Below are 26,950 nucleotides of genomic sequence, written 5' to 3'. Positions count from 1 at the left end.
GTACACACTTCATTCAGCGATATAGGATCCTTTTATACTAAATAATAATAGTGCTATCATTCCGCATTCACTGCTATGTTGGCTTCCTATAGATTCCTTGTACAGTGTTCCCTCACTACTTCGCGGTTCACTTTTCGCAGATTCATTGTTTCGTGGTTTTTCAATAAACTCCAAAAGACTATTATAAATCATACAAAATTACAATTTACAACCACAGGAAGGGAGGAAGGAAAAGCCAAAGGGAGATAAAAGGAGCCCAAGTGGCAACGGGAGGAGAAGGAGGCGATTTATCAACACACGATTGGTTGATAAAGACTTAAAATAGTGTATAACTATTAAAATAATGTATGAATATTAAAATAAACATAGTGTCCCTACTATGCGGATTTTCACTTATTGTGGGTGGTCCTGGAACCTAAACCCCGTGATAAGTGAGGGAACACTGTACTTGAGCTAGGTGAGGCACTACATCTTTCTGATTAAGAATTCAAAATTTGCATTCTCAGTATACCAATTTGCAGGATTCCATAGGATATTGCCATGGCAATTAAGCTGGAACCATACTGCCATAAATGTGTATTGTGAGAAGGCCCAAATATTCATTGTGACACCTTTGCATCAGAAAGCTCCTGATCTACCACTGGAATAAAACAAGAAAGGTTACGTTGATTCACATGTATTTTTGTAATATTAATAATCCTCACCTATCTGCCTATTTTCCTTCCAAATAACCCCCATCTCCTCCAGCCAACCCCTTCCTTTGCATTGAAGGGAGCCCTGGGTTTTCTTTTTAAAGGCTGTATTATGTTGGAAGGAGGAGAAGTGGTCAAAGAAGTCTTGCTTCTAAGACCAACTCTTTAACTTGTTTCCCTAGCAATACATTCTCTTCCTGTGGTCCATCGGACACCAAGGTCAGGAAGAGGCTATCAAAAGTTTCCCCAAAGATTCTTGAAACTTTTGATAAGTTCTCCAGTGCTTTCATAACAGCTTCAAATGTCATGTCAAGGGGCTTCAGAAATCCCCCTCTTCCTGCAAAATGTTACCTCCTGATATTACAGCACATCATTTCTTCAATAGGTTCAAAACTCCTTCGTGATATGTTCAACTGATTAGAGGATCTGTCCTCCAACCCAACTACTGAAGGTGTGCACCCTTGATTGATTAGTGACTATACCCACTGGAAAAAGAAAACATTGGCATCATGATGTCAGACCATGTGAACCTTTTACATCAAAGAAATATTAAGAATCAAAGGAGAAGCTAAGGGAATCTGAGTCAGTTCATTAGATAAAGAGTCTGGATCTGAGAATAGCATGTAAGATCAGGTGGGCTGTTTCCCAGGCTCCTTCCACACAGCTGAATAAAATCCTACATTATCTGCTTTGAACTGGAATATATGGTAGTGTGGACTCAGATAACCCAGTTCAAAGCAGATATTGTGGAATTTTCTGCCTTGATATTCTGGGCTATATGGCTGTGTGGAAAGGTGCCCCAGGAGACTGGTGCACTGAGCTCTCCATTACCTCTTCCAGTGGATGCAGAGCATACAGGCCATTCTGAGTTGCAGCTGCCTCCTCTGAGTGCCGTAGCCAGGGCACAGTAGGTTTCCTAGGAAGTGATGCAGATGGACGGAGCTTTGAGTAACCCTGGAATACAAGCAACATTAGGGAAAAGGAGATCAGATCAGATTTATTTCGTGTCAAAAGCATTGCATGATAAATACATTTTAAAATGATGGGAAAAATGGAAATCACAAGCAACTAAATAGTTTTAGACCAAAAGCGGGCAACAGCAACAGCATTGTCTGTAGCTTTAAACAACTCCTCCTTCGTACATGAGGCAGGACATTGTGGGCAAGCATACATATGCGGAGTTGTTTACTCAGCTCCACAGTCACACAAGGTGGAGGATTCCCCCAGGTAGTGCCACCTTGCCAAGTTGTCTTTAGATCTGCCCACTCCACTTCTGAGTCTGTTCAGGGACTCAGATCAGATCAGATAAGAGATGATAAGGCCATGAGAGACCAATGACTGGCCCACCCCCTAGACTTATATTAACAGAACATGCTCATCAGCCTGATATGGGAAAATGGAAGGGAAATGTGAAAGTCTTCCTGGGCAACTTAAATACAGATACAGGTGGGATAGCAGGGCCAGTACAGAGAGATCACACTAGATACAAAGACTTGGGAATCCTGCTATCCAAGATTTTCCAAGAATCCCTAGAACACAGTGTCAAAATCCATGCATTGTATGCAGACAGTCCAGAGTTCCCAACATCTCATACCCTTTCCCCCTAAAATAAGACATCCCCAGAAAATAAGACCTAGTAGAGGTTTTGCTGAATTGCTAAATATAAGGCCTCCCCCGAAAGGAAGACCTAGTAAAGTTTTTGTTTGGAAGCATGCCTGCTGAACAGAACACCAGAGCATGCAGGATCGGTAAATGTATGTACCATAAAGTGTTGTACATGGAAATATTGGTAGTAACAAGAAATTCTTGATAGGATTCACAGTTTGTCTGGTTATGCTGGTTTATGATGACAACTACTGTACAGTATATAATAAATGTTCATTTTATTTGTTCAACAATAAATGTGAATTCTTCTTCATGGAAAAATAAGACATCCCCTGAAAATAAGACCTAGAGCATTTTTGGGAGCAAAAATTAATATAAGACACTGTCTTATTTTCGGGGAAACATGGTAGTAGGGGTGGACGTTGCACAGCATAATGGGGTGGGGTAGCAATTTGGTTGTATGTTTTCTCTTTCTGACAGTGCAACAAAGGAAGTGAAAAGGGGATTACTGTATACACTCAAGTATAAGCCGACCCGAATATAAGCCGAGACACCTAATTTTACCACAAAAAAACTGGGAAAATTTATTGACTCGAGTATAAGACGAGGGTGTGAAATGCAGCAGCTACTGGTACATTTCAAAAATGAAAATAAAAATTGATACCAATAAAATTACATTAGTTGAGGCATCAGTAGGTTAAATGTTTTTGAATATTTACATAAAACTGGAATTTAAGATAAGACTGTCTAACTCTGATTATCCATATACTCGAGAATAAACCGACCCCAAGCCGGCCAGGACCCTTACTTGAATATAAGCCGAAGGGGGCTTTTTCAGCTCTAAAAGGACTGAAAACCTTCAATATACTCGATATACTCAAGTATATATCTTGAGAAACTGTCTGCTTATCAGTTAGAACTGATGTATGATCTTCCCTCCAAAATTCTAATCACAATGATTCATATTAGAACTATTTACTGCATTTGAAAAAGTTACTTAAAGCTTTCAGAATCAGTGTGATATTTCATCATGTACAAGAGCAAGATCAGAGCAATTTTTCATTTTATGCAAACTGCACTTAACAACAAACATGTAACAAAATTTGAAAAAAAATCTGTTCCTGGTTTGAAAATGTTATTTCCTGTTTAATTATGTGGTATTTAATTTGAAAGGAACCCTGGTGGCGAAGTGTGTTAAAGCACTGAGCTGCTGAACTTGCAGACGGAAAGGTCCGAGGTTCAAACCCCGGGAGTGGCGGGAGCAGCCACTGTTAGCTCCAGCTTCTGCCAACCTAACAGTTCGAAAACATGCCAATGTGAGTAGATCAATAGGTACCGCTCCGGCAGGAAGGTAACGGCACTCCATACAGTCATGCCGGCCACATGACCTTGACAACACCAGCTCTTCGGCTTAGAAATGGAGATGAGCACCAACCCCCAGAGTCAGACATGACTGGACTAAACCTTTACCTTCACCTTATTTACTTTGAAAGTAGTTGTTATACTCCACAAACCTCATTTTTGTGGCTGGCACAAATTATGTTGCATTGGTTGAGACTGGATGAGGTATGCATTGAAAAATTACAGCAAAATGTGCAGCAGGATGTCCCACAAAAACAAAGTTTTCATATTTTAATCAACTTTTCCATGGTTTTATGATAGAACCAATTAGGAAATGACATTTATAACCCAGGACTAAAAATTGTGTTACATATTGACATCATCAAGAACGGGCAAAATTTTCACAGTCTTGCTCAGCAGGGAAATAACATTTGAAATTGTTCATTCTAAGCATCATTCTGATCCCCAAAAGCTTCCAGAATCACTCATGTATGCTGCCTTGGTCCTTGCCCTGGAAAGCACTGGCAGTTCCAAGACTAAGTCTGAATGGTTGGGGAATCCCATCTGGAGCCCAGATTACCTGCATGGCCTTGCTGTGTTGTGCGCCAGAAGCACTAGACTCAGGGCTGCTGTCAGCCATGTGCTCCATGCTGTTCTGCTTTTGGAGACGCCGGCCGCCCTTGGTCTGGGTTGGCACACTTTGTGTGCGCTGCACTTTGCTCCGGGTTTTGGGTGGTTGAACAGGGGCCAGTGGCTCTTCCTTCCTTTGGCCCTTCTGGATGCTGGTCATGGACTGGCTCTTGATCAAAGGGCTGTGCTTGTCCAGCTCCCGTGGTGGCACAAATCCTGGCTTCTGGTTTTCTGCCTGTCTGGAATGGCTGGAAAGATGTGGGAAGCAGTCAGCACATAATCCTGATTCAGGATCAGGAAACAAGAGATGCTTGTGCTCCCTATCCCATTTGGCAGCCCTCCAAAGTGCCTTGCACCCTTAGCCCTCCTGCTACTACAATGAAAAATGGCTGCACTTCACCTTCACCTTCCTTGCTTTGCCTTGCCTGCCTCAGTGGTTCACAAGCTGATCCACACTCTTGGAACCTTCCTGGCAGGGCTAGTCTTATTTATTGATTCACTTAATTTGTATGTCACCTTTCTCTCAGAGTGCAACCCAAGGTGATTTGCAATTTTGTTTACAGACAATTAAAATCATCACATTAAGTCCACATAAAAATATTAAGGTAAAGGTTTTCCCTGACGTTAAGTCCAGTCATGTCTGACTCTAGGGGTTGGTGCTCATCTCCATTTCTAAGCCGAAGAGCCGGCGTTGTCCATAGACACCTCCAAGGTCATGTGGCCAGCATGACTGCATGGAGTGCCGTTACCTTCCTGCCGGAGCGATACCTATTGATCTACTCACATTGGCATGTTTTCGAACTGGTAGGTTGGCAGGAGCTGAAGTTAACAGCGGCCGCACACGCCGCTCCTGGGGTTTAAACCTGTGACCTTTCGGTCTCCAGCTCAGTGCTTTAACGCACTTCGCCACCAGGGCTCCCATAAAAATATTAGCAGATATATTAAAAGGAAATGTAAATCATATGTCCTATAAGAAGCATCCCTGTGAGCAATTATACATCTTAAGTCTGTTTAAACTGGTGAAAGGGGAGAAGGGAGGAGATCAGCCTAACCTCGCATGGAAGAAAATTTTAAAATCTAGGGCATCAAAATGGAAAGGACCAGAAACATTTCAAAACAGTGCCCCAAATCCTGCCTGTAGATAAGGAATGCAAGCAATTTGTAACCTCTTTTAAAGGAAAAATTGTGCTCTTAAAAGTCAGTAGCACCTTTGAGCTGAGATGTTTTAGGGAGGAGAGTGAAATTTAGTGTGTGAAGGGCCGAACCCCTAGTCACATGGGGGGGGAGGGCAGATACCCACCCATGCCAATTTGCGATTGGAATGGGGTGGCATGGCCACTGACCTTCTCCCCTCCCTGTCCTCCCTTTTATCCCCTAGAACAATGGTTCTCAACCTGGGGTACCCAGGTGTTTTTGGCCTACAACTCCCAGAAATCCCAGCCAGTTTATCAGCTGTTAGGATTTCTGGGAGTTGAAGACCAAAACACCTGGGGACCTCAGGTTGAGAGCCACTGCCCTAGAAGTACCATAAAAGTCTCAGTACTGAGGCACAAGATTTCTCCAGACCCAAACGTTTTTGTTGGGAATTTTCATCCCCATGGATGATGCAGGTTGGAAGCAGGACTCCACCCACACAGTACATGGATTTGTTCATTATTATTCTTTTGAAAAAGATCTAAGCTCTACAGTTTAAGTTATGGAAATCAAAATATGCATAATGTAATCTGCCCAAGTTCTTTGATTTTAATTTGATATTTTAAACATTTTAAGGACAAACAGTCCTCCCTTAGGCAGGAAACTATATGGTGCACAGAAGGATGGGTGGGGACTCAGCTTCTTAAAGGAATTTCAAAAAACTGAAAATTCCACGGAGGCAATGACTTAGTACCTAAAATGCAAATCCACCTGCCTATGAATTCTCCATACCACCCGTGTTCCAGGGAAAGAAAGCCCGCCCAAGTAGCCTAAGGAATACGCTTTCTGATTGGCACTAGATATTGGGCCAGATCAACCCTCCACATCTGGTTGCTGCATTCCCTAGAGTCAGTTCTCTTCTTGTTTTTCCTAATGTCCCTCCTTGCCTTCAATTTGGTATATTCCCCCTCTTCACCCATTAACAGAAGCAGTACGTCCATTACCTTGCCACTGTGTTTGGTCCAAGTCGAACAGAGACAGGTACTGGTGTTCCCTCTTGTATGGCATGAAGGATGGTGGGCAGAGGCTCCAAGCTCTCCTGTGTTCGCTTGCAAAAGGCACAACAGAAAGGTTAGTGTAAGACAGCCTACTCACGCCACCCAGGAATTAGACTTGCAAAAATTGCAAATTGATCTCGTGGTTTGCCCAGAGACTGACAGTAAGGGTTCCTCTCATTGTGGCCAATATAGAGGAGCCAGTGTAGCACAATGGTTTGAGTGTCAGACTCCTGGATTCAAATCTCCACAGAGGTTTAAACAGCACACCTCGGACAATAGCAACCTTCCTTCACTGAACAAATCTTGCCAATAAACCCCTTGAAAAAGATCACCATAAGTCAGAGTCACTTTTAAAACACATTCAAACAATAATTGGCTAGTGAGAGCAAAGGTTGCATTCATAGCCCTGACCAGTTGAGTTTAGCAAACTTCTACATTTGACATGGATTTCTAAATACACATTCTTCAACTTATGTTAAAATTATTTCTTCCTGTGTACAACTCCACAAAGCCAGCCAACCCATAGTTGGGGAAAGTTACAATTTTGAAGTATAGCTTCCAGAATTTACCCTGCCAGCATCCTCATTGGCCATTTGGGAAATTGCAATCCAACCCCACCCCACCCTTTATTATTAATTAATTAATTAATTAATTCCCCATCTTCCTCTCTTAAATGGGTCTCAAAGCAGCTTACAGCACTAAAAACAATACAATTTATAAGTTAAAATCTTCCACATATAAACATTAAAATAAAATTAAATATAGGTAAAGGTAAAGGTTTCCCCTGACGTTAAGTCCAGTCATGTCTGTCTCTGGGGGTTGGTGCTCATCTCCATTTCTAGGCCGAAGAGCCGGCATTGTCCGTAGACACCTCCAAGGTCATGTGGCCAGCATGACTGCATGGAGCGCCGTTACCTTCCCGCCGGAGCGGTACCTATTGATCTACTCACATTGACATGTTTTCGAACTGCTAGGTTGGCAGAAAAAAAATAAATACAGAATTTGTTAAAAACAAATAGTTAATATCACATAAAACCATTAAACCATTAAAACCCCATTAAAATGATTAAATCGCTACACAGCACCTCCTGGGTTGGTCTTAAGAACTTTCTTCTTTAAATGTCTGACTAAAAAGAAAGGTTTTAGCCTGCCACCAGAAGCACAGAAAGGAGGAGGCCTTTCTCACTTCCTTGGCCAGTGGGTTCCAGTGTTGAGGAGTGGCCACCAAGAAGGTCCTCTCTTGTGTTACCAAGAAATACACTTGCAATAGCGATGAGACCAAGAGAAAGGTTTCACCTGAGGATCTCTGGGCCTAGGCAGATTCACACTGGGAGCCCTCGGTAGGAAAATGAGTTAAACCCTTGTGCCGGCAGGATTGCTGACCGAAAGGTTGGTGGTTCAAATCCGGGGAGAACGGATGAGCTCCCTCTGTCAGCCCCAGCTCCCCATGTGGGGACATGAGAGAAGCCTCCCACAAGGATAGTAAAAATCAACATCCAGGTGTCCCTGGACAACATCCTTGCAGACAGCCAATTCTCTCACACTAGAAGCGACTTGCAGTTTCTCAAGCCACTCCTGACATGAAAAAAAAGAGATCTGCCAAATAGCCTGGGCCCGGACTGTATAGTGCTTTATAGGTCTTAACCAGTACTTTGAATGAAATCTGTTTAAGCCACTTTTTCATGCCAGGAGCGACTTGAGAAACTGCAAGTCGCTTCTGGTGTGAGAGAATTGGCCATCTGCATGGACGTTTCCCAGGGGACACCCAGATGTTTTGATGTTTTTACCATCCTTGTGGGAGGCTTCTCTCATGTCTCTGCATGGAGCTGGAGCTGGTAGAGGGAGCTCATCCACAATCTTTCCGGGTTGGATTCGAACTGGCAACTTTCAGGTCAGCAACCCAACCTTCAAGTCATCAGTCCTGCCGGCACAAGGGTTTAACCCACTGCGCCACCAGGGGCTCTGGGGTTTAAGCCACTGATGAGCTGTTAGGACAGGCAGACAATTACAGGGAACTGTGAAAGAACAGTCTCCCCCATGACTTCAGACCCAGGCTTCTCCTTGTTCTGTTTTGTACACCAACCACGAGGCACTGGGATGGCCAAGAGATTGAAATGCCCTGTGCCAAGAGTTGCCCTATGCCAAGCCCATTGTGTGTAGGATGCCCCCACATTTAGAAAGAAGCATATAGTAGTACCGGTTCTAGAGAGGAGAAGATGTTGCAGAGCAGTGAGTGCAGGATGGACAGCTCTAGGGCTAAGTCAATGGAGTCATCAAAGGCAACCATGTGGATAGCACTGCCAGGACTTGATACACTGCTGAGGAAAGACTTCATAGAGCCCCAGTTCTGCTCCAGAAACTCATTCATGAAACTCATATAGGCTTCTTTCTCCCCAAATCTGCAGGAAAGAGAATGACAAATTAGCATCTGGGATGGCTAAGCCTTGAGGAATCATATGATTCCTCATCACTGGCACTGATGGCCAAAGAAGGGAATGGTTACAGTTCCTGCTCATTTCTTAATCCTCCACATCCCTTCATCCTTTTGGCCTGGGAAGTGATGCAGAAGCCAACCCACCACCATCGCTGGTTTATATAAAACTGCCATCCTCCCTCATTCTGAGGAATTGTGGCGAAAGTGGTAAGAGGTCACAGGTGTACAGTACAATTCATCCCTGCATAAATGAAATGCGAGTTTCACAGATCACACATTCCCTCAGGCATTATTTTATTTATTTTATTTACAGTATTTATATTCCGTCCTTCTCACCCTGAAGGGGACTCAGGGCAGATCACATTATATACATATAGGGCAAACATTCAATGCCCATATACACATAGAACTGAGACAGAGTCAGACACAGAGGCAATTTAACCTTCTCCTGAGGAGATGTTCGATTCTGGCCACAGGAGGGGAGCAGCTGCTTCATCATCCACTGTGACGGCACTTCCTCATTCCAACGTCGTAAATTAGTTAAATTTACATCCCCACTTTATAAGTGGTACCTTATTTCCTACTTGATAGATGCAACTAACTATCTTTCAGGTTGCTAGATCAGCAACGAGCAGGGGTTATTTTTTATTTTTCAATTGACGGGTGCTCCTCGAACTCATGACCTCATGGTCAGAGTGATTTATTGCAGCAGGCTGCTCACCAGCCTGCGCCACAGCCCGGCTCCTCCTGCCACCTTTCAAAAAATACACAAGAATATTAGGTAGCCAAGACATTGGAGATCCATCTTGTTTGTACCATGGTGGAAATTGTGGATGTATTTGATACCCAGCAAATTTACTATGGACAAGACACTTGTTTTGTTTACCCCTGTCCTCGTTCAAACCTTTCCTTAGGAAATTACTAATTTTAACCTTTTTACTCAGTATTTGTCTAGCAGTGGGTTATTAGGCCGCAGGTCGGGATGTTTTGTATCTTTACATGGTTTTATTGTATGTATGTGTAAGTGTGTACATATTGTATGTTTTACATGTTTTGATATGGTCAAAAGTGACTAATCAATAAAGAATTGTATTATTGATACCCAGCACAATGATTATGATTATCATTTTATATGCTACTTTTTCACTCTTAAAGGAGACTCAAGGGGTGTTTAGTGCTAAAAACAATACAATGTATAATTTAAGCCCAAGGTATATAAACATTAAAACAGAATTAAACCTAAGACTATTGAAAATAAATACTGAAAGCCAATTAAAAGAAATTAAGCAACCTCAATGAACCAACCCAGTTTAAACATGTTTTGGAAAGCTCTACTGCAGATCTCAGGACCTCATCACATGGAGGTCTAGGCAATAGCTGTGGGATTCACCATGGATCATGGCAAGTTAAACGGGGAGCATGGAGAACCCATTGCCCTGCACCCTGCATTGCCCCTACCTCAACCCATGGGGGAAGCATTGCTGCCTGGCCTCTCCCCATTGTTTCCTATGACACTTCAACTTATTTTGAGGTTCAGAACCATGCTGGAAGTAGATCGGCATTGTGCGATGTGATCCGTCAGGATCTGTGCCTCACAAGTGAGGTCAAAGAGTCCTAACACGGACAATTTTGCTCGTCTGATGAGATCATAAGAAACTGCTAAAAAAAACCATTCCCCATATCAAAAAAGGAAAGGAGAGGAGAGGACACAAATGTAACAGCAGCTGGTAAAATCTGGCAAAATGCAGAGAGCTACATCATGAGAACTCACACCACTTTAGACCAATTTGGGTGACACTAAAAATGACTATTGAATGACGTACATAACCCATTGAAGGAAAATATCCCTTCCATGTCATAAATTCTACATGCACAGAGAAACCATTTCATAAATGCCAATGCCAGTGCTATGATTACGATTCTAGCTTGTTTCTTTGGAAGCCAGTTTCCAAGTTTCACACTGAACCCCTTTTCCTGGACCCAGGCAGGGGACCCCAATTACCTACGTGGTAAAGTTGGCCAAATTCTGGATAACTTTGGCTACCAGGGTGAGGGTGCGAGAGGTGGCATCGTTCGGGTATGCCTGAGTGAGTCCGAAGAGGCTGGGGGACATGATGGCTGGGCAGAGGAAGCGTAAGAAGAGGGAAGCGGAAATGAGTCGCTGGCCAATCCCAGGTTTGCCCCGCAGCTGGCATGCCTCTTGCCAGGCGGTGAAGACCTCGCTCAGCTCGGCAGGAAAGGCACTGAAATTAAAAAGAGCAAGACGACATGCTGAGAAAGCAGGCCTAATGGCAATAATTTATCAGAATGGAATGGAGTGGTGACACTGAGTACCAGGAGACTGATATGTTTAAATGTTTCTTTTGTCTTGTATTGGATATTAGCAGGATAGAGGTACCTTTTATACAATAATTCCTTAGTGCTTGACTGTCAGTTATTTATCCCATTATGGATGGATGGGGTGGAAGTCAGACATATTTGGCAATTGCTGGAAACTCAGCAGGGAGTGAGTAAAAGCTCAGCTACAGCCAAGCAGCAGGTTAAATGGCTGAGCTGCTGGACTTGTTGACCGAAAGGTTGCCTGTTCGAATCTGGGAAGTGGAGTGAGCTCCCACTGTTAGCCCCAGCTTCTGCAAACCTAGCAGTTTGAAACATGCAAATGTGAGTAAATCAATAAGTACCACTCCGGTGGGAAGATAACGGTGCTCCATGTAGCCATGCTGGCCACATGACCTTGGAGGCATCTACGGACAACACTGGCTCTTCGGCTTAGAAATGGAGATGAGCACCAACCCCCAGAGTCAGACACGACTAGACTTAATATCAGGGGAAAATCTTTACATTTACATTCAAGCAACCCTGGAGCCATAAACTAAAATGGTTTCTCTGATTATATTACTATTTGGCAGGATAGTCAATTACCACATTTGCCAAATTCTAGGACACGTCTTTCAAACTTAAGGTCCATGGGTCGAATCCGGCCTGCCATGTCATTTTATGTAGCCCTCCAGATAGAATTATAGAATCGCAGAATTGGAAGAGACCACATGGGCCATCCAGTCCAACCTCCTGCCATGCAGGAAAAGCACAATCAAAGTACCTCCAACAGATGGCCATCCTGCCTCTGTTTAAAAGCCTCCAAAGAAGGAGCTTCTACCAGATGCTGAGGTAGAGAGTTCCCCTGCTGAACAGCTCATACAGTCAGGAAGTTCTTCCTAATGTTCAGTGGAATCTCCTTCCACCAGAATGCTGAACTACAACTACTGTATTTTTTATCATTCAACACCATGGCTAGAACTGATGGGAGCTGTGATGCAGTAGCATCTGGGAGGCTGCAGATTGTTCTGTTTAGTCAGGATAGTGGGTTTTGATGTTAGGTACAAATGCCTTGAATCCCCATGGGAAGAAAGGCGAGATATATGTAAATAAAATTAAAATAAATAAATAAATACTAAAATGGATACAAAGCTTGTGAATATGATGTCTGACTTTGAAATGTCCTTTAAGTCTCCCCCAAACTCAGAGTCATAGGTGCTGTTGGGCTGCAAGTCCCGTTATCCCCAATCTACATGGCAGATCACCAAAAGTGATAGGAGTTGTTGTTCAATGACATTGAGGCACCCAAATGGGATAAAAACTTAAGAGCACCGACCACTATGTAAAAAAATAATACTTTGCCCTCTCTATCTATGGATTCTCCATCTCTTTGAAGGCAACCATAAAGCTGATGTGGCCCTCCATGAAAATTTTGAAACTCCTGTGCTAGCACATCCTAGAAACTCAGAGATGCATGGCATGTGATCACAGCAGTGACTCATTGACATTTTATCCTCTTTATTAGAGAACCTTCTTCAAAATCTCAAATAAGGGTGAGCTTCTCAGCCTACACCACCCGAGGGACCAGCACTCTGCAAACCTTCAAATACTCTACTTTTAAAAATGGTTTCTACCATTAAATGCAGAATCCTCCTGATCCATCAGAAAACCCATACATATTTTCAGACAGTGTCATTAGATAGTCAAGCAGTCTGTGTTCACTATAAAGGGGCTACCAGGGATCTCGAAAGGGACTTTTATATTCCAGCAGTCTGGGAAGGAGAAGCCCATCCTGATCTCCCCATACAAAAAGAAAGCCTAGTCAGAGCCAGTGAGAAAAGTTGTCTCCAACACCCCTGCTCAAATGCTTACTGGAGAGACTCAGCAATCTTCCGGAAGACCTCATCACAGAGATGCTGTAGGTTGCTGCGGTTATCCGAAAGATCAAATGGTGCACATTTGCTGGGGTCCACTTCACACTTGTCCTCCAGAGAGAATGGCCGGGCAACAATGTCACCTGTAACATATATACACAACTCTGTATGGCTCAGCTGTAACCAAACTATGTCAAGTTACCCGTGGATTAGTGCATGGCCCAACATTCAGGGAAAACAAGGAAACTGTGTTTTTTAAAAGATGACAGTTCCCAAAATCACCTACTGAATATAGTAATTGGACATACTTAAAATTTTATATAATATGATTTTATTTTGCAATGGTATCTGTTTTATATGAATTGTTGTTTTGTAGATTTTTTTAATATGAATTGTTGTTTTTACATTGCTTTTAGGCATTGAATTTTTGCCTATTTATTGTAAGCCGCTTTGAGTCCCCTCGGGGAGAAAGGCGGGGTAAAAGTGATGTAAATAAAATAAATAAATAAATTTATAGGTTTAGAACTGTTAGTCAAAAATCTGACCTCAAAAAATCTGGGTTGACATCCATGGGTCAGTGTAAAGACTGTCCCTTAACTCTTATCACTCCCTTCTCTGTGGCTGGATCTACACTGCCATATAATTTAGTTTCTGATCCCAGATTATCTGCTTTGAACTGGATTATATGGCAGTGTGGACTCATGTAATCCAGTTCAAAGCAGGTAACTCTGAGATCAGATACTGGATTATATGGCAGTGTAGATCCAGCCTGAGAAGAGTGGCAAAAGGTGAGAATTTAGGCAAGGTAAACAGCTGTGTTGTCGAAGGCTTTCATGGCCGGGATCACAGGTTTGTTGTATGTCTTTCGGGCTGTGTGACCATGTTCCAGAAGTATTCTCTCCTGACGTTTCGCCCACATCTATGGCAGGCATCCTCAGAAGTTGTGAGGTATGGAGAAACTAAGCAAGGAAGGTTTATATATCTGTGGAAGGTAAACAGCTGTTGCCTCAGAATTCCTAACAGAACATATGTCAATGGCAAAACAAAGGGAAATTGGATGAGTGTGATAAAAAATTAATTTATACATACAAATTGAGATCATAGGAAAAGTGGACGCTAGTAAAATAAAAAAAAATCAATCTTAGATGAGTTTTGGAAGAAGCTTTCAAGTGGTCTCTAGAAGGTTTAAAATGTTTTTATGCTAGGCTTCCCTGGCTGTTTCATTTCACATATGCATCTTGTTAGTTTTGCATTAAAAGTTTACTGAAACATGTTGGATTGCTTTTCTATTTTGTGCTTGAAGGAAACTATCCTTATTCTCTCCATTTAATTTTATGATTCCGTTACCACATTTTCTGTTAAAAAAGTCATGTCCAGGAATACATCTACAGTAGAGTCTCACTTATCCAAGCTTCACTTATCCAAGGTTCTGTATTATCCAAGGCAGTCTGCCTTTTAGTAGACATTGTTTTTGTAGTAAATGTTGCAATGTTTTGGTGCTAAATTCGTAAATACAGTAATTACTACATAACATTACTGTGTATTGAACTGCTTTTTCTGCCAATTTCTTGTAAAACATTTTGTTTTAGTACTTAATTTGTAAAATCATAATGTAATTTTATGTTTAATAGGCTTTTTTCTTAACCCCTCCTTATTATCCAAGATTTTCGCTTATCCAAGGTTCTGCCAGCCTGTTTATCTTGGATAAGTGAGACTCTACTGTATTTCATTAACGAGTATACCCATATAGTCCTTTTGTGAGTTGACTTGAGTGTTTGTTTTAAACTTGAACCCTTCTTAGGCCCCTTTTACACTGCCATATAATCCAGATTATCAAAACAGATAATCCACATTATCTGCTTTGAACTGGGTTATATGAGTCTACGCTGCCATATAATCCAGTTCAAAGCAGATAATCTGGATTTCATATGGCAGTGTAGATGGGGGGACAGGAAGTTGATTTATAAGAGACCTCAGATCTTACCGGTCAGTTATTCTCTTACGAAGATCATTTTGGCCATCAAGTTTTTCCAATGGCAGAAAGTCCTACAGATTATTTTATTGAACTGAATCATAAGGACTAGTTTCAAAAATTTCCAACATGACCTTAGGCTAGATCAACTACCTGGCAGTTTATTCTATATGAATGAAGCAGCCTGCAGGCAGGAATAAAAACATCCTAAACTAGTTCCTGCTGCAAATACTAGGCTGTTGCCTCTGTTTTGCCATCAGCTATTCTCTCAACTTACCTAGTGTGCCCAAAAGGTATGGGCCTCCCACCAGCTTCATGTACTCATCAATGGCCTTGGTAGCAAGTGTGTTCTCACGGAAAAGCAAGGCTTCTCGTTCATCAAAACGGTCCAGCTCTGCCAATCCCAAATCAATCAGAAAGTCCTACAACATAGGAAGGGAAAACAGATATTATTTATTTATTCATTAATTTATTCACTCATTTCTTGTATTTATTGTTTTTCTTCTAGAGTAGAAAGTAAGGAATCTATAAGCAGCCCAGTGCGATTCCAACGGAGAGGTGCCTAGAAATTCCTAGGAGCGGGCTCCTGTAGTTAGCCCCAGCTTCTGCCAACCTAGCAGTTTGAAAACATGGAAATGTGAGATCAATAGGTACCACTCCAGTAGGAAGGTAACGGTGCTCCATGCAGTCATACTGGCCACATGACCTTGAAGGTGTCTACGAACAACACTGGCTCTTTGGCTGAGAAATGGAGATGAGCACCAACCCTCAGAGTCAGACACGACTAGACTTAATGTCAAGGGAAAACCTTTACCTTTACTATATATATATAGGGGGAAAAGGTAAAAATTTCGTGTCCGACTCCTTTACTATATATATAGGAGCCTCCGGTGGCCTAGGGGATAAAAGCCTTGTGACTTGAAGGTTGGGTTGCTGACCTGAAGGCTGCCAGGTTCGAATCCCACCCGGGGAGAGCTCCCTCTATCAGCTCCAGCTCCATGCGGGGACATCAGAGAAGCCTCCTATAAGGATGGTAAAACATCAAAACATCCGGGCGTCCCCTGGGCAACGTCCTTGCAGACGGCCAATTCTCTCACTCCAGAAGCAACTCCGGTTGCTCCTGACACGAAAAAAACAACTACTATATATATATATATATATATATATATATATATATATATATATATAGCATAGGTAAGGGTTGACACCCCAGTGGTGTCTGTTTAGCTGTCTGTGCCCCTGTTCAGAAGATTTCACTTCACTTTCTGTCCCTGTGATAATTGGATTTTGAAAAAATTGGTTTGTTGTGGAAACAACGATTGGTGAGAAAGCTTCAACTGATAACTCAATAGGAGTGAATTTCTCTTCCGAGGGTAGATCTCTCTCACCTCCTGTTGTCTCATCTCTGTTCTTAACTATGAGTCATTTGTAAGTCTGTTTTTTTTTTTCGTGTCAGGAGCAACCGGAGTTGCTTCTGGAGTGAGAGAATTGGCCGTCTGCAAGGACGTTGCCCAGGGGACTCTCGGATGTTTTTGATGTTTTTACCATCCTTCTGGGAGGCTTCTCTCATGTCCCCGCATGGAGCTGGAGCTGATAGAGGGAGCTCATCCGCACTCTCCCTGGGTGGGATTCGAACCTGGCAGCTTTCAGGTCAGCAAACCAACCTTCTAGTCACGAGGCTTTTATCCCCTAGGCCATCGGAGGTCTGATGTTTGTAACGGAGACTGCCTATATAGTAAAAGAGTGCGTAATTGAAAAAAGCAACTGCCCACAACAAGAAGCATTCTCACATCGAATCTGCAGATGGCAGTATAAACACAGGCCTATGAGCCAAGCAATAGCTTGACCTATTACAGGTGGATGTGATGCTGCCAACTCATGTCTCCTTTCCCAACTTGGGTGTCTGTAAGTTCAGAGGTACCTTGGCTTTGCCTGTGCTTTGCAAGACGCGCACCAAGACGCTGGTCAGCTCCTCCTTGTCTCTAGCGCTGAGGCTGTGCTCCAGCCCAGCACACAGCTCCTGGTAATGGAAAGTGAGATACTCCGCAAACTCTTTGTATCGCACAATGGGCAGCACTCGGATGTTGCAGTAGCGTCCTCGAAGGCGGAGGGTGGGCAGGTTTGGCCTGTCCCTGCCCAGAGGATACCACCTCTCCAAGGGCTGCCGCACAGCAGCCAGCTCCTTTAAGGGGATGGCCACACTGGCGACAGGGCTGCCTGCTTTGTGCCCCTCTTCCTCCTGTACCAGGTAGACGTGCAGCTCCTCAGCTACGGGCAGAGTCTTCAGGTCGAAGTGCTCTCCCCAGAAGATGGTTCCAGTGGGACTGGCGGTTTTAGTCGTAGTGCGGGCATACAGAGCTCCATCCAGCCGCAGCTCGCAGAGATAGGGCCTCCGAGGAGCCAGGTCCCGGGCCTCATACACCCAAAGGCTCAGCATACGCTCAGTCCGTTCACAGTTGTCCTGAGAGGGTGGCACAGGGAATAGGTTGAGAAGTGGGATGCAGAGAAAGATGAGGAGGAGGAAAAGGGAAGGAGATCAAAACTAGGTACTAAGTAGGTGTGTAGGACAAGGATGGGTTCATAGCATTTCCCCCTCACCCCATATCCATAAAATCGGTACCGACGGTTTCACTTATGCATGGCCAAGAACATACTATAGCCTTTCTAGGTATTTCTTAGGTTCTCCAACACAGCTCTATAGTATTCTTGGGCTAGAAGACCTTCATTTTGATACAATTTGCTAGACATGATGCTCCTGCACTATCAGTTTTGCTGGACTGGCCACGTCTGAATGCCTGATCACCGTCTCCCAAAGCAGTCATATACTCCCAACTCAAGAATGGAAAACAGAAAAGAAAAAAAAGATATAAAAAGTTCATATGGCAAAACAAAAAAGCAAAGATAAAAGCCCAAAATTTAAAAGATGATAGGAAAAGAGGGGGACTAACCCTCCCGGATCTGCAATTGTATTATGAGGCGGCCACATTGGCCTGGGTGAAAGACTGGGCCTCCCTAGAGAAGAAGAAAATTCTGACTTTAGAAGGGGAAGACTTACGACGGGGGTGGCACAGCTATTTATGGAAAGGGAAAATAAAGGAAGAAAAAAACTTTAAAAACCACTTTATTAGGGCAGCATTGATAAAAACATGGGATAAGTATAGCAACAGAATACATACAAAAACTCCTATGTGGTACTCGCCACGCGAAGCATACCACAGAAGAGAAACCCCAAGCGAAAAGTGGATCACCTATAAACAATTACTAACAATTAACAACCAAGAGGTCAAGTTAAAATCATATGAGGAGATTAGAGAAATTGACCCAACCATAAACTGGCTCCAGTACTGGCAGATCAATGAAGAATACAAGGAAGATAAAAAGAAAGGATTTGAAATTCAAGAATCATTTTGGGACAAAATTTTACAGATAGACAAAAAATTAATAAAAATATTATATAGACAATTACTTATTTGGGCAACAGAAGAAGAGCAAGTAAAGGACGTGATGGTAAAATCGGCCAGAATAGTTAGACACACTATCAGCATGAGTCAATGGGAGGGGTTATGGATAAAGAAATTAGGGTATGCATATTCAGTGGAGATCAAGGAGAATTGGTATAAAATGTTCTACATGTGGTAATTGACTCCGAAGAAATTGGCATTATATAATAAAGGAAAAACAGATGAGAAGTGTTGGAAATGTGGAAAGAAGACTGGCACTTTCATCCACATGTGGTGGGAGTGCAAAAGGGTAAAAAAATTCTGGTACGAAGTGTATAAAAAATGATGAAAATTTTATAAAAACAATTTGAATTCAAACCTGAAATTTTCTTATTGGGAATTACAGATACACACGTAGATAAAAACACAGATAAACTTATATTTTATTTTACGACTGTGGCTAGAATTATATTGGCACAGAGATGGAAAATTGAGAAAATTCCCAATGCCGAACAATGGATCTCTAAAATATTGGACATTATGAACATGGACATTCTTACACACAAAATGGCCCAGGGCAGAATATCAATTAATAGAACGGATTGGAAACCACTGATAGATTATTTATGAAAAGAAAAAAAAAATGTATATAAAGTTGGATTATTGAGAACCCCAGGGCGATTCTAAAAGGCAAATGTATAGTTATCTATACAATTATAAAGGAGAACGTAAAAAGGAAAACAAAAACAAAAAAACACTGCGGTACAGACTCTGGAAGTAGTAGGAAAATTATAGCAACTGTGTTTATAGTTTTTGTTTTGTTTTGTTTTGTATTAACCATTCTCTCTCTCTCTCCCTTTCCCCCTTTTTTCTCCTCCTGCTCCTTCCCCTCCCGTCGTATTCCTCGCCTGACCCCCCCACTCCTCCCCTTCCCTAACCATCCATAGCAGTCAATTTGGTTTTTATTGTATCAAGAAAAACTATATATATATATATATATATATATATATATATATATATATATACACATATATATACATACATATACATATAAGAAAATGTAACACTGTTGCTTACAAATCTTGCAATAAAAATGATTTTTTTTTTTAAAAAAAGAAAAGAATGGAAAACAGAATGTTGGTGGACAGAAAAAGAGATTTAAAGATGGGCTTAAAGCTAACCTTTAAAACTGTGGCATAAACACTGAGAACTGGGAAGCCCTGGCCTTTGAGCGCTCTAACTCGTGGTCAGCTGTGACCAGCAGTGCTGTGGAATGTGAAGATGCATGAATGGAGGGGGAAAGGGAGAAACCTGCCAAGAAGAAGGCACATCAAGCAAACCCTAGCCAGGACAGCCTTCCACCTGGAAACAGATGCCCTCACTGTGGAAGAGCATGTGGATTCTACAGTCACCTACATGTCCACTGCCGAGACACTACACTAGGAAGGCCATCATACTCGGACAACAAGGGATCACCTAAGTATGTAAGTCAGTATCCATGAAAATATCCCTTGTGGATTTGCAGATTGAAAAAGCATCAAAATGTTACTATTTTCTGAATATCTTCTACAATCTCTCAGTCGATCAGTGATGCCACTAGGTGGGTACAGACCACACTGAGTGGATATATGAAAGATGAGTGACACCCAGTGGCGTCCTCCCTCACCATCCGTCTCTCAGGGCCCTTCCACACAGCCATATAACCCAGAATATTAAGGCAGATAATCCACAATATCTACTTTGAACTGGGCTATCTGAGTCCTGCAAGGCATGCAGGAGATGGGAGATGAAGGTTGAATGCTCCTTCTCATCTGCTGCCATTTCCCCCTCTGCTGCCACCCCCTCCTGCTCTCTCCACAGGATGACTTCATGGGTTAGCACACTGAGTCAACACAATGAGTTAACCAAGTGTAGTGACACCACTGCAGCCAGTGTCCATGCTGGATGGGGCACTTCAGTAGCGTTGGTACAACACTGGAAATAATAATAATAATAATAATAATAATAATAATAATAATAATAATAATAATAAATGTTGCCATCCCAGGTAACAGTCGCATTGACGAAAAACAACAGGAAAAACTCAGCCGCTATCAGGGCCTCAAGATTGAACTCTGGCAGAAACCAGTGCAGGTGGTCCCGGTGGTGATGGGCACATTGTGTGCCATGCCAAAAGAGCTCAGCCGGCATTTGGAAATAATAGACACTAACAAAATTACGATCTGCCAACTGCAAAAGGCCGCCCTACTGGGATCTGCACGCATCATCCGAAAATACATCACACAGTCCTAGACACTTGGGAAGTGTTCAACTTGTGATTTTGTGATACGAAATCCAGCATATCTGTCTTGTTTGCTGTGTCATACAATAAAATAGTAATAATAATTGCCAGATGAACAGAAAGGCAACAAACGGAAAAGCAGGGGCACAAAAGACCAGTTATTAATTGACAAAATAATTCTGGAGAACTGTAAAAGCCGAAAAGCTAATCTTCACATGACGTGGATTGACTACAAAAAGGCCTTTGACTCACTCCCACACAGCTGGATCATCAAGTGCCTGGACGCCATTGGGATTTGTAAAAATGTTGGCACCTTCATTGAAAACATGATAGAGCACTGGAAAACTGTACTGTTTGTTGGAAATGAAAGCTATGGACTTGTCAACATCAGAAGAGGAATTTTCCAGGGAGACTCATTGTCCCCTCTGCTTTTCATTATTGCCATGATCCCTAGGCTATCAAACATCTAAGAAATCTCACAAAATTTCGCATCTGATGTACATGGATGACCTGAAGCTATATGAAATCCAGTCTCTGACTAACTCTGTCCAAATTTTTAGCACTGATATCAGCATGGAGTTTGCTTTGGACAAATGTTCAACAGTGGCATTGAAGAAGGGAAAAATCATTGAAAGTGAGGGCATAAATATGCCTAACGGCCAAACAATAAAGTGTCACCAACCAGAGGCCTATAAATATCTGGGCATATTACAGCTGGACAACACCTAGCATGAACATGTGAAAACTGTGGTCAGCAAAGAATACACACAAAGGGTCAGAAAAATTCTCAAAAGCAAGCTCAATGGAGGCAATACTATCAAGGCCATAAACACCTGGGCCATACCTGTCATAAGACACACTGCTGGCATTATAAATTGGACACAGGTGGAACTGGGCAATTTAGACAGAAAAAGAAGAAAACTCATAACCATTCATCATTCACTGCACCCTCGCAGTGATGTTGACCGGCTATATCTGCCTAGAAGATCAGGTGGCAGAGGATTCTTACAAGTAAAATAAGCAGTCAAAGAAGAAGAACATGCTCTGGCAGAATATGTAAATCAAAGTGAAGAACCTGCTTTGATTGAAGTAAAAAATCAGAAACTCCTCAAAGCACAGGAGACCAAAAACCAGTACAAGAAAACCACACTACAAACTAGAGCTGACAGATGGCACAACAAAACATTGCATGGAAAGTTCCTTGACAAAATTGAAGGAAAGGAGAAGACCTGGCTCTGGCTCACGAATGGGACACTGAAGAAGGAGACAGAAGGTCTGATCCTTGCAGCCCAGGAGCAAGCCATCAGAACAAATGCAATTAAGGCCAAGTGAGCTTTTGAGATAATTACATTAATCTGCTCCAAATGAATGAAGAATATGAAGCAGGAAATGGATGTATGCAGGGGATGGACACAGGAACTCAAGGAATTGAGTCCATGAGAGGAAAACTGTTACTTGCGGGGCCTGAAAGAAGTATGTAATTTGCATGAACAGACAAGGCACAGAAGTCTGCTTTTACCATACTGGGCTGGACCGCTCGGCGCCAGTCCTCCATTGAACGGGTCCTCTCAGCAGCAGAAGCACACTTGAAGCAGCGTCTTCCTCCAGCACTCAGAACCTGCAAAAGTGGACAGAAAACTGTTTAGGGCAGGCTCTTTATCTGGTCCTCCACCTGTGATAACCAAACAAGGACAGAAAGTTCTTAGATCAGTGGTTCTCAACCTGTGGGTCCCCAGATGTTTTGGCCACTCCCAGAAATCCTAACAGCTGGTAAACTGGCTGGGCTTTCTGGGAGTTGTAGGCCAAAATACCTGGGGACCCACAGGTTGAGAAGCACTGTCTTAGATAAAGCCAATTCACAATTGGATCCCAGCTGCATTGCTTGAGGAGTCAACCCAAAGTGCTTGGTGTTGACAGCATGGTTGGACACCTGTGGAAGCTGTGGAAGTGATTCCTCTCTGTGATACAAACATGCACACATAAACCCCCAGTCTGCACCATCATATTTCAGTGCACCAAAAGTGTCATCTCATAACTTCCAGGCATCATTTTAGACCAGGTCTGCACAACCTGCAGTCCTCCAGCTGTTTTGGCCCCCAACTCCCAGAAGCCCTTGCTAGCTTACCCAATGAGAGTTGGAGGCCAAAACAGCTGGAGGGCCACAGGTTGTGCAGACCTGTTTTAAACCATTTTCAGACATTTTTTTCAGGGTTGGCAATCACAAGCAATTTCCAAAATTGTATCCAATTTCAGACTGATTTGGCTAGTTTGGGGGCAAGAAAATTCCCCCAAAATAGCCACATGTCTTTTTTAAAAAAATGTGTCCTTAGGAGACCATGTTGTTATACAAATAGTCCCACTTTAGTCTCAGCCCTGTCCTGGTTCTTCTGGTGCTGTTGCACCATGCTGGGAATGTGATTTTGTTCATGCTGATACCAGTCCATTTATGACCTCCTTTTCAACTCCTGACTCAGTAACCAGTTTGAGTAGGGATCTTCTTTATCGCACGAACGATAAACTAGTGGGTGTGATCTGGTTGTCCCTCCCATGGGGATTTCCAAGGAAATCCTCAGGAGGAAAACCTCAGATTGCTTCCAATGCTTGCATGAGGAGACAAGACTTCTCAAGAGAATAGCTGGACTTTCTCTGATCTACACTCTTGAAACCCTTTTCAATTTTTTTCAATTTTTTTAAAATACGGTATAAATAGTTTGTTGTACTGTAATACTACAATCCTGACTTATTAGGACCCCTTCTACACTGCCATATAATCCAAATTATCAAATCAGATAATCCACATTATTTACTTTAAACTGGATTATATGAGTCTACACTGCAATATAATCCAGTTCAAAGCAGATAATCTGGATTTTATCTGACACTGTAGAAGAGGGCTGGAAGTAACTATTCAGATGGGAAATCAGCAGAGAAGATTTTGGAAAATAACCCCATGCAGTAAGAAAAAGATATTTTCCAAAAATACCTCCACTGCTTTTCTGTGTTACGACACAATATAGAGTTGCTGTGGTTGTGCTTGGTTTTTTTTCCCGATGTCAGGAGCGACTTGAGTAACTGCAAGTCACTGCTTGTGTGAGAGAACTGGCCGCCTGCTAGGACATTGCCCAGAGCACATCCGGATGTTTTACCATCCTGTGGTAGGCTTCTCACATGTTCCCGCATGGAAAGCTGGAGCTGACAGATGGGAGCTTACCTCGCTCAAAAAAAAACAACAAGTTACATGTTGTTTACAAAGTAAACAACAACGACAAATAACCAGTCCTACTGGAAGTGTACAATCTATACACAAATTGAGAAAATAATAAAAGAGGAATGCAACTATAAAATAAAAACAAAAACAAATAATCCTTTGCTTGTGTATCTGTGTAAGTCACCCGATCCCATGAATTTCATATGGTTTTCTCAAGCAAGAAATCCTCAGAAGTGGTTTGTCATTTCCTTTCTTGGAAATATAGCCTACAACACATGGTATGTATGTGTTGGCATTCTCCCATCCAAATAATAACTCGGGCCGACTCTGCTTAGCTTCCAAAATCAGACAGAATTTGATACCAGTAAGATATTTATTTAGATAGAAATACAAAACACTGGCCACATGACCTTGGGGGTGTCTACGGACAACGGCTTAGAAATGGAGATGAGCACCAACCCCCAGAGTCGGACACGACTGGACTTAATGTTAGGAGAAACCTTTACCTTTTACCTACAAAACCCCTTGCAAACTAATATAAAGCAAGGAGTCTTTTCTTAGAAATGCCTTGGCTAAACAGAGCAGTTTCATGCACTTTTATGAATGGAATAACGGCAGAAGATTGAACTACAACCCAGTTTATCTAGTCTTAGGATGTGATTTCTCCCAATCTCAGACCAACAAGAGAAAAGAGAGTCTTTGTGATTGTGTAAACCGTTCTTTCATCACTGAGCCAACCAACTGATCACTATCTAAGGTTGGGAAGTGAAGCTTTGTGGAAACCATGAACCTTTGTGCATCCTCTTTGGCTGGAAAAAGAGAAAGCAGCTCCTTGGCTCAAAGGACGCGAGGAAGCCCTACCTCAAAGCAATACTGCTCCCCCAGGAGGCTGCTGTGAAGCGGGCGGATCAAGATGTCCTTCTCGTTGTCCAAGTCCAGCAGAACAGTAGGTCCAGGCAGCACATCTCTGGAGGAAGTGAGCAGAGGAGACAGCATAGAGTAGGAGCAGACAGTGTATATAGGTACCCCAAGGCCACCCATCATCAACAGCCAGATCACCAGCAGTTTCTCTTGTCTCCTCCCTCTTTTTCCCTTCCTACCAGAATATTTGTGACAATGAATTGGTCCATCTCAATGTTTCACAAACTCTATTTCTCCAGGTGTTTGGGATTTCAGCTCCCCAAAACCTTGGCTGCCTTGGCCGAGAATCAGGGATTCCAGGAGCTGAATCCAAAAAAGTGTTTCCCACCCATAGGTTGTGTACGATCATTAAGGAGGAGAAAATGAAACACCTTTTTTCACCTTTTTTGAAATGGTTAGGGGAGTTAGGGATTTAGACTAGATCTACACTGCCATATAAAATCCAGATTATCTGCTTTGAACTGGATTATATGGCAGCGTAGATCCAGCCATCCTGGGGTCCCTTCTACACTGTCATAAAATCCAGATTATTTATTATTTCAGATATTTCGACCCCGCCCTTCTCCCCAAGGGGACTCGGGGCGGCTTAAACAACTGGCAGTATATCATAATACATAATAATAATATATCACTACCAGTATATCATAATACAATAAAATAATACAACAATTAAAATAGTTAAATAACACAGTAAAATACAATATATAAAAGATTTAACACAGTGCAATGCCGAATATATATGCCAGTCATCCATCAGACCTTGTGCAAGAGCGTTATCTATTTTGAACTGGATTATATGGCAGTGTAGACTCATATAATCCAGTTCAAAGCATATCATCTGGATTATTTGATTTGATAATCCGGATTGTATGGCAGTTTAGATCCAGATTTACTGGGATCCCTTCTACACTGCCATATAAAATCCAGATTATCCAATCAGATAATCCAGATAATATGCTTTAAACTGGATTATATTGGACCTTTTAACGTCTTGGATGATTGTTTAATATTTTAATTATGTCTATTTTAAATCATGACTTGTTTAATTTGTTTTTAAATGCATTCTTTGATGTTTTAACTGTTGATTTTATGATATTGTATGATTGAATTGGCCTTGCCACTGTGAGCCGCTCCGAGTCCCTGTTGGGGAGATGGAGGCGGCATACAAAAATAAAATTATTATTATTATTATTATTATTATTATTATTATTATTATTATTATTATTATTATATTGGTCTACACTGCCATATAATCCAGTTCAAAATAGATAATCTGGATTATCTGCCTTGATAATATGGATTATACAGCAGTATAGAAGGGGCCCGGGTCTTCAAAAGCTCCTGTTAATTCTCAGTGTGTGATTATATGGGTTTTGACCCTCCAACGCTTGTAGACTTCTATAGGCAATATGTTTACTATTGCTTGATCATTCAAGCAAAGACACAGGGAATCAGAAAAGGAAATTGTTCTTGTGTGCCATGATGCTTGGTGAATGATATATGAAAGGAAAAGTTGGGATTGCCACAACACAGGCAATTTATCTCAAAGTACCTCTACACTCAAACTGTAGAATTAATAGAGTTTGAGACCAACTGTTATGGTTCCATGCTGTGGGATCCTGGGATTTCTAGTCTGGTGAGGCACCAGCAATCTTTGGCAGAGAAGGTGAAAGAATGTGTAAAACTAGACATGCCAGGTTTCTCTAGCATTGAGCCCAGACAGTTAAAGTCATGTCTACAGTGTAGGTGCACACTTAGTTACGGATGGAACAAAATAGAGGTAGAAGAGACAAAACAATGCAGGTTCACTTCCAAATAGGTTTCAGCACGTACCCGGCACCATTCACAGCAATCCCTGGTGAGGAATCAGCCTTGGCCTGGAATCGACCTTTTCTGTCCCTGATGCGTTTCCACAGCAAGCCCTAGAGACATGGGGAGAATCAACACAGGAAGGATGGTCTCTTACATGTTGCCATGAAATGGGAAGAGGCTAATGGTCACCTAAGGTGGGATTCCCCCAAGGCAGGTAACACCCAGGCCCTTC

The 26,950-nt window shown here is 42.2% G+C and overlaps 1 protein-coding gene across 2 annotated transcripts in view; it reads right to left on the bottom strand.

Moving 5' to 3' along the window:
* Positions 1 to 26,950, bottom strand: part of rasal3 (RAS protein activator like 3) — a 65,993-nt gene that overhangs the window by 5,929 nt on the left and 33,114 nt on the right. For both annotated transcript variants that reach the window (XM_016991155.2, XM_016991154.2), the window contains exons 6-16: positions 26,740 to 26,828; positions 24,847 to 24,952; positions 22,297 to 22,395; positions 16,978 to 17,517; positions 15,334 to 15,478; positions 13,083 to 13,227; positions 10,901 to 11,137; positions 8,658 to 8,859; positions 6,407 to 6,510; positions 4,219 to 4,516; positions 1,524 to 1,646 (exon numbers count right to left, since the gene is read on the bottom strand). In XM_016991155.2, the coding sequence (XP_016846644.1) occupies positions 1,524 to 1,646; positions 4,219 to 4,516; positions 6,407 to 6,510; positions 8,658 to 8,859; positions 10,901 to 11,137; positions 13,083 to 13,227; positions 15,334 to 15,478; positions 16,978 to 17,517; positions 22,297 to 22,395; positions 24,847 to 24,952; positions 26,740 to 26,828 (2,088 nt within the window). The remainder of the gene's footprint in view (positions 1 to 1,523; positions 1,647 to 4,218; positions 4,517 to 6,406; positions 6,511 to 8,657; positions 8,860 to 10,900; positions 11,138 to 13,082; positions 13,228 to 15,333; positions 15,479 to 16,977; positions 17,518 to 22,296; positions 22,396 to 24,846; positions 24,953 to 26,739; positions 26,829 to 26,950) is intronic.

The sequence above is a fragment of the Anolis carolinensis genome, chromosome 2 (assembly GCF_035594765.1).
Source record: "Anolis carolinensis isolate JA03-04 chromosome 2, rAnoCar3.1.pri, whole genome shotgun sequence".
Taxonomy (NCBI): domain Eukaryota; kingdom Metazoa; phylum Chordata; class Lepidosauria; order Squamata; family Dactyloidae; genus Anolis; species Anolis carolinensis.
The sequence above is the reverse complement of the archived record's forward strand: the minus strand, read 5'-3'. Positions and strand labels throughout refer to the sequence as shown.